Source organism: Falco naumanni, chromosome 6 (genome assembly GCF_017639655.2).
Source record: "Falco naumanni isolate bFalNau1 chromosome 6, bFalNau1.pat, whole genome shotgun sequence".
In the NCBI taxonomy this organism is placed as follows: domain Eukaryota; kingdom Metazoa; phylum Chordata; class Aves; order Falconiformes; family Falconidae; genus Falco; species Falco naumanni.
The window spans coordinates 90,541,202-90,549,605 of NC_054059.1; the positions used below are offsets into that span (position 1 = coordinate 90,541,202).

The window sequence follows — 8,404 nt, forward strand, 5'->3', positions numbered from 1 at the left end:
CGGGCTCTATTAGCGCAAACACGGAGGCACCACCCCCGAGCTCCGTGCAGCCACTCACCCACGCGGGGCCCGCACCGACCAGCGTGCGGTCGCGCCCCGACGCTTTCATGCACTGTCAAAGCTTTCTGTGATTTACAAAATAAAAACCATATACACACACACACACACAAAAACCCCACCAACCCAACCACAACCCATTCCCGTTGACCAGAACCGGACTGGAAGGGCCTGCCGGGGGACGATGGTTTTCTGCTTTCTGAATGGTTTCGTCAAGAAAAAGCGCTCCATTCCACCCCTGCGCGGCTATTCTAAGGAAATTTCCACAGGCTTTGCTCTCAGCCCTTTCACTGTAAGATGCAGGGTTGACCACAAAACACATTAAGAAAGAGATACAGATAAAAATCAAGTGTTTTCTCTGTGCATCATTCTATACAACTTTAAATATACAAAAAATATTAAAATGTTCTGTATATACAAGCATGTGCAGTCACAAAAGAGACTGTGCTCTCCGAAGAGATGCCTACAGCACATTTCCTTCTGCGAGTACTGCAGCAGAATCATTTACCACCCAAGTTCAATTATTTAAGCCCTTCACAGCTGCACTCCTTCATATGACATACAAGAAATACCACATTGCTCGAAAATAGGAGTTTCTGACCAACATGATCCGTGCTGTCCGGCTCTTCATGCTGTGCCTTCTGTATGTAGAGGACAGGCCAAGAACACGTGCAAGCTGTCCCTGCCCGAGGGGATCACTGCACACCACTTGATGCCAGAGGTACAGGAAGAATTAACAGTACGTGCATCACAAAGTTTCTTCCACTCCTTCCATTCATTTGGACAATATTTAAGATGTCCTTTTTCACCAATGGCATTTAGATTAAACAGTGTTTTTAGAAGCATTAAGGGTGCAGGGATGCAGGAGTTTCTTTCCATCATTAGAAATGAATAGACAACATGAGAAACATAACTCCATTTGGGTACAGACTCTTCGCAGCTGACCCTCCTGAGACTCAAAACTCTTCCCTGATGAATGCAGTTCACTCTTGCTCATACTTAAAGAGAAAAGGGAGCAGGGTAGTAACTCTTCGTGGCTTATCCATATTACAGCGGAACACGAAATAAAATTTCGCTCACTCTGGTTTATATTTCTGAAGATGCTGTTCATCGACGACATGCTTTCTTCCGCTGCAAGCTGACGTACATCGTCAAGCCCTAACAAGCAATGCAGGTTTACTGACTTAGGTTGAGGTACAAAGAGAAATTTGTTCTTGTAACTGCTTTTCCTTCTCAGATCTCAGCCTACTCGGTGCCTTGCATGATGATGGCAAAAAAAGCTGGTAAAAAGTGCTTATTTTCACTTCAAAAACAGTAGAAAATTACTCAGAACGCACATGGCAGCAACCAGTAACCTGTGTCTTTAAGAATATCATTTATTTGTTTTTGTAAACAACCTTATTTTTAAACAAATTAAAAATACATTGAAAAGTCTCTCTCTAGATATATACACAGTACATGTTCAAACTTCACTTCATTGCGATGCCATGGTTTAAGCTGAAAAAACAAGAGCTCTTGATCCAAAACTCAACTGCAACACAGCCACCTTCGAGAGCACAGCACGCTGCGCCGCCAAGCCCCGGTCCTTCAGGAATACTTCATTTGTTATTTATCACCTGAACTGTTTTTCGGCCATAGTGGTAGTAGCTGTATGCAGATGTTACCGTTGTGAAAGCTGTGATGCACCTTTGGGGAAAAGAGTTCTGTAAGTTGTTTGAGTCTTCAGTACAATAATAAGATGTGTTATTTTTAGGCGTCTTCCCTATTTTTCACTACACAGCCAAGGACTTTGTCCTACAGAAATGCAGTTTACAGTTTAGATGCTGAAATTCAGTACTAAGTGGAGGATTAGATAAACAAACTGCCACCCAGCACTAAGCAGCACATTTCAGTGTAACTACACACTAGGCCAAATTTCTACCATATTAGCACTTGTTTTAGAGAAGGAAAGGCAAAAGATTCCATATATGTAGCCTACATAATTTTTACCAGCTTGAGAACTGACTGATGTGAGAAACTATCCCCTAGGAATATGAAAGGGGACCATTCAAACCGTACCAAACTTGGACTCATTTTACCAAATTCCAAAGCTAAAGCACAAGTTTTGGCTTTAGCCTCTTTTTTTCCCCTTCTCAGATGCTGGGTAATAACGATCGGTATTTCTAAACCAGCACTGCTCCTCCGTGTCAAAGGCTGACACCATTCAGGCATGAGCCACCACCATGGTCCTGCCCCTCCCTCACCAGTGCCTGCCCTGGACACACTGCCGGGCTCATCCAGGGCATTTCTGAGCGCGGTTATAGCGTACTCTGGTAACTCACGCCCAGCATTTCTCTGTTACTCACAACACGGTAACACACAGTCCCAGACAAGCAGCAAAGTAAGCATCTTTCACAGATGCAAACCTAGATTTGGCTTTCCAGCAGGAGGAAAAACCACACTGACTGTTAAGATCAAGTTTCCCAGTTCCTTAAAAGCCTTGCGGTTTGGGTTGGGGTTTTTTTTTGTGGTTTTTTGTTTGTTTGTTTGTTGGGTTTTTTTCCTAAAAGGCGAGTAACACTGCATTTTCCACTACTTTAAACTATGTTACTTAGTAATTCTGTTATGTGCTGCTCAGCTTCTTCGTTCTGAAGTCTTACGTAACTGTTCAGGAGAAATAAGTGCACTTGTAACACCTGCTACAATTCAGATTCTGATACAGTTCAGCTCTCCAGTGATAGCAGTGAAAGGAACAGCCACTACTTAAGGAGGTACGCTCCTGTATGCCTGTTTTCATTCGATCCCTCCCTTTCCTTCCTATAGTCTAGCAGGAATCACCGATTTCTTCAGGTGCTTTTCAAAGAGGCCTCAGAAACCTAGATTTCAAGATAGCAGGTACAATATAAAGTAAAAATAAGAAAACGCTTCTCATCTACTTCTACTGATACTAGGGTTACTTTTTCAAGGATACTTACAGCACAAATAAATAAAGAATCCATACAGCCTTTCTCCCCACTCCCTTCTTTTCTGTTCATCTGAACTTACGCTATGTTCTGAAGACTTGTTTCTTAGCTATTATTCCTGGATCTTAACTAGTTTAATTTGGCTACTTCTTGCTTGTATAGTCAGCTAAGTACCATAAATACCTAGCTCCTGTGGCAGTCAAGGATAAATGTGTAAAAATTCAGGCATCTGGGCACAGGTTTTTTTTGTTCCACACAATTAGATTAATCTCAAGTACCAGTTTCTTTAGAAGTACATTAAATTATCCGAAAAAAAGTGCAGAGATAAGTTACCATAATGTCTGCAGATATATGCTGTCCACATAATTGAAGACAGGAGCTGCTAAAGAAGCTGCCACCAAAATTAGCTGAACCGCTGTATTCATCTGATAAAAGCAAAACAAAAAAATGTGACTAAAATGAAGATATGTACCGTGCAAGGAGTACCAATATACACTTTCATTACTGGTTTAAGCATTAGTCTATCTACAGAAAATTTATTTAGAAACCTCTTTTAATGAAGTATCTTGCACACTCAAAATTAGCATGTACTCTGACAGAGCGCAGTTGAAAATCTTTCAGGACCTAGGTTGCCTCTGAATTAGTCGGCACTGTTTTGAAACCGCTCAGCAGTAGTAGCAAACAGCCCCTCCCCCTCCAAACTACACACCACCCCAAGCACTGAGGAGTTACCTTTTGTAATGAGTTACTGCTCTTACCTTGCTAATCAATGTCGGTTTTAATTGGGCAGTAGCGTAACAGGGGTTAAAATACCTACTGAGTGTTCTCTGTTGGGGAGAAAAGAGGGAGGGGGGGAGGAAAAAAGGCAATTCTAGGATATTCAGTTTGATACGCCTCTTGACACGATACAGAAAAATCAACTGTAACACTGAAGAATTCTGCTGCTACCACTCTTACAAGATTTATTACACAGGAAAAAGTTATCAGTAGCTCTGACTCATCTTTATGAAACCTTTATGAAACCTGTTTTATGAAATACTGTTCTGCTTACAGATCTACCTGGCAATAGGACAGGAACACCACTACATCTTAGGCTATCTACCCAAGTTTTGAGCAACCACCAAGTCCCAAGATGAAAATCTCTTTGTTACAACTTTTAATAAAGGCTTATTTTTTCATGCTTGTAAAAATACAGATGATTTAATCAAAGTAAAATGATTACATGTTCATGCAATTTTGTTTAGTGCTATATACTTACCGGTGGAGACAGAGTTTTGTATCGCACATAAAAAACAGCAGCAATGAGCGCTACATCCCTCAGAATAATCATGGATGTAAGTGAAACTGAAAAACCAAGCCAACAGGATCTAGTGAAAAATCATGCCCATGATTAAAACCAAAACCCAACCAAAAGAGCACAAAATATGAAGCAAACAAAATAACCACTCTCAAGCTCTTCTGAACCAAGAAAACTGGGCGTGACTGGAAATTTTTTAACCCGCCTTCTGAAAGTCTAATCGGAAGTCTTAAAACAATCCAGTCTCTGAGAAAATTTTTGAAATAGCTACTGACCACTATTGCTTTCAAGAAAATACATTTGAGAACGGCAATATATGCGAGTTGCCTTTGTAAATGGTAACACATGCTTTCTATGAGGTCTACTGGGGGGAAGTTTTCCAAGTATTTAATCAGAGCAAACAGCAAAGTGCATCTGGCAAAGCAAAAGTTCCATGCAATACACTGCTCTCCCTCCAGAACCATAAGAAATGTAACTACAGATAAAATTAGCTTCTTTATCTTGTATATATATAGCACTACATGCAACTGACATTTTCTCACCTGGGATAAGATTTGCACAAGTTAGGCTTACATACAGCACGCTGATGAGAATTTTATCAGCCAGAGGATCAAGAGCACTTCCCAAAGCTGATTTCTGATTAGCCCAGTTTCGTGCAATAAATCCATCCAACTAAGAAAAACAAAGTTCAGTGTTTCTTTGTTAGAAAACTAAGAATAACAATAGCTTCTATATGCTAATGTTAGAGATACTTCAGGAACATCACCGCTAATTTAGCTAAGATGGAACATGACACCTGTTTGCTGGTATTGGTATAATTTTTTCAAACCGCAGTCCAGATTGTGGAAGCCTCTGAATATATTCGATTCTCATTGTTTAAAAAATAAAATGAACTGGAAAAAAAGGTAACTGATGTTCTAAAATTGGCACAGTTAGTCGGGGTGAGTGCAGCAGGTACACCAGCAGGTGCAGCAGCGCTGGCTGGGACAGCGCCCACTGGGGCTGGGCAGGGCACCCCTTTGGCACCAGCAGCACCACGTTCGTCTGTGACCTCCCCTCCCAATGTCGCGCAGGATGCGCACAGCACTTCTACAAAACAACGAACGTAAACCCTAATCCGTTGTATTCACTTCCATTCCGCGCTGGAGTCCAACGCACGCCAAAGGTGTGACCATAACCCACCCGCTTCCCAGAGCGCTCCCAAGGCGCTGCGAACCTACCAGATCCGTCACGCCAGCCAGGACAAACACACCCAGCGCGACGTCGAAGTTTTCTTCAACGATCAGGTAGCCCAGCACCGGCGCCAGCCCCATCCTGGCCATTGACAGCATGTTGGGGACGGTCCAGGGGTTTTCGTACTGCAAGGCAAGGCCGCCGGCGCTCAGCGCCCCCGCCGGCCCCCGGCCCCCCCGCCGGCCCTCGGCCCCGCGGGGAGGGGACAGCCCGGGCCCTGCCCGGCCGCCGCGCCCCCCCGTCACGTACCAGCTCGGCGTAGCGCCCCGCTGCCCGCCGCTGGGGGGGCTCGGGCGGCGCGGCCCCGCCGCTCAGGAGGCGCCAGGCGGCGGCGGGAGCGCGCAGCAGCGGCCGGCGCGGGGGGCGCAGGGCGGGAGGGGCACCCGCCCCCCCCGGCGCCTCCGCGCCCGCCGCCAGGCACAACCCGCTGCCGTTGCCGTTGCGGCGGCGGCCGCCGGCACCCCCCGCGCCGGGCCGGCTGGCCAGCGGCCTACCGGGCTCACCCGGCCGCCCCCGCGCCGCGCCGCGGAGCAGCCCCCAGAGCCCCCTGCCCAGCCAGGCGGCGGCCAGCATGGCGCGGGGCTGCGGCCCGCCCGCGGGCCCTACGCGCGCTGCTGCCGCCCTGCCCGCGGGAGCCGGCGCCCGCCCGCCGCCGGCGCCATCCGCCGCCGCGACAGACTGCCGGGGGCCGCGGACCGGCAGCCAGGGGCGGGGGGGGGCGTGCGACATTTTGCGGCGCTTTACGGCATTCCACCACACCACCCCCCCCTCCGGCGGGCAGCGCGCTTTACGGCAGGTTGCTTTCCCGCGGCGGCGGAGTGAAGGACTGACAGCGGCCGTGAGGAGAAATTAAAGGGAAAACCGGTTTCCTGCGGTTTCGCGGCCTACCTGCCGGCCGCGGGCGGCCATGGCGGGCGGCGCTTTCTGCTCCAGCCGCTCCCTTACGGGCCCCTGACAAAGGGAAGCGAGGGCTGGTTTGGCTGCAGACCTCTCACAGCACCAGGTAGCCTCTTGTTCCTGGCACCTGCTCTTCGCCCTCCCTCGCCCACGTTTACTTTAGCTCAAGGAGAGGGAAAGTTTACTTTTCCAGGTGCGACCACTTGCTTCGGAGGCTTGTGCCTGCCTCCCTTCCTTAGCGTTAGGAGACACGGTTATTTTTCATATTTCTGGCATCAGTTTATCACCCGGCTACGGTTTGACTTTTTCAGTCAGCTTTAATTACACACAGCTGTCAACAACTGGCAAAACAAATGAAAAAAAACCTGCCAAAACAACCACCACCGTACAAAAAAACTCAACTAACTGTGTGGGATATTTAACTCTTCCACAGGTGTTTGGAAGTATCTAAAAAGAGCAGCTAAAATGTGAGTGACCATGTTAGTAAGTTAATTTCTGTACCTCGGGTGTAGTTGCTTTTTTCTTTTTTAAAGAGGCAGGAGAAGAGCCGGGCTGCACCATCAGCAAGTTCACAGATTACGCCGCCACAGTGGCTGATACCCCCGGGGGTCGCGCTGCCATCCAGAGGGGCTCCAGCAGGCAGGAGAGTTGGTTTAACAGGAACCCGATGAAGTTGAGTGACACAGCTGGCCCTGGCACCGGGCTCTGGCCCGTCCTGCTTGGGCAGGAGAAGCTGGTCTCTTCCCACCTGGACACTTTGTGGTTCCGAGCACAGACCTCTGCATTCCAGAGCAGGGGAGGTGTCCTGGTTTCAGCTGGGATAGAGTTAATTTTCTTCTTAGAAGCTGGTGCAGGGCTGTGTTTTGGCTCTGATGCGAGAGCAATGTTACACCGATGGTTTTGATTGTTGCCAGGTAATGTTTATTCTAAGTCAAGGGCTTTTTGGTTTCTTGGGCTGTGCCAGCCAGAAGGCTGGAGGGGCATGGGAAATTGGGAGGGAACACAGCCAGGACAGCTGACCTGAACTGGCCAAAGGGACATTCCATACCATGGGACATCATGCTCCGTGTATAAACAGGGGGAAGGAAGCGGCAGGTGAGGGGACACCCAGCATTACGGCCTTTGTCTTTGCAAGCAACCATTACGCGTGGTGGAGCCCAGCTTCCCTGGGGATGGCGGGACACCTGCCTGCCGATGGGAAGCAGTGAATGAATTCCTTGTGTTGCTTTGCTTGCACGTGCAGCTTTTGCTTTACCTATTAAACTGTTCATGTCTCAACCCTCGAGTTTTACATTCCTTTCCGATTCTCCTCCCCATCCCTCGGGGTGAGGGGCGGTGAGCGAGCAGCTGCGTGGTGCTTGGTTGCTGGCCAGGGTTAAACCACAACAGGAGGGAAGCTGGAACCCCACTTCTCCAACTCCAGTTCTGTCATGTCATTATGGCCTAGTTATACTGAGCAAGTCTGAGATTTCTTTGGCATAGAAACCAACATCGTCGTGTCTTTCCCCGCCCCCCCTCCCCCAACTGCATTAATCTGCTGGCAGAAGTTAAAATTGGTATCTAACACCTTCTAGCTGATCCCACGTAGGATTAACACATGTGCTCTGCCGCCCAGATGCTGATGCTCACGGACAGATGATGACTGCATGCCCACACAGACTGACAGTTCAGACATTAAAAAAAGCCGTTAACCACAGATACCACAATGAGCAAACACAACCTGGAGCGAGCAGGCGCCTTGCTGCTGAGTTCATACATGGGGCTACGATGTCTTAGTTTTCTCTTAAACGTCTCATCTGTCAAACTCGTCTTCAGTTTCAAGTATATTGCAGTACATTCACACTGAGGCAGCACTGAACAGTTTAACATGTTCTTTCAAATCTGTGAAGCTTCTATTTTCATACAAAATTGCTGTGGGAGCAGGCTGTAGATCAGATTCTTATGCCACTTAATAAAAAAGAAGAAATAATGACACTTA

General features: G+C 47.6%; 1 protein-coding gene and 1 long non-coding RNA gene across 2 annotated transcripts; one reads left to right on the forward strand and one right to left on the reverse strand.

The window, feature by feature from the left end:
• Positions 1 to 1,415: 1,415 nt before the first annotated feature.
• On the reverse strand, positions 1,416 to 6,167 carry CRLS1 (cardiolipin synthase 1). The gene is made up of 7 exons (XM_040599345.1): positions 5,779 to 6,167; positions 5,517 to 5,654; positions 4,839 to 4,968; positions 4,258 to 4,343; positions 3,758 to 3,826; positions 3,333 to 3,424; positions 1,416 to 1,743 (listed from the first exon to the last, which is right to left on the reverse strand). Exons 1-7 carry the CDS (start codon positions 6,100 to 6,102, stop codon positions 1,656 to 1,658), a joined length of 927 nt encoding a protein of 308 aa, XP_040455279.1. The 5' UTR covers positions 6,103 to 6,167; the 3' UTR covers positions 1,416 to 1,655.
• A 98-nt stretch (positions 6,168 to 6,265) lies between these two features.
• On the forward strand, positions 6,266 to 8,404 carry LOC121090632. The gene is made up of 2 exons (XR_005828638.1): positions 6,266 to 7,340; positions 8,042 to 8,404. It is a non-coding gene; the product is annotated as an uncharacterized LOC121090632 (long non-coding RNA).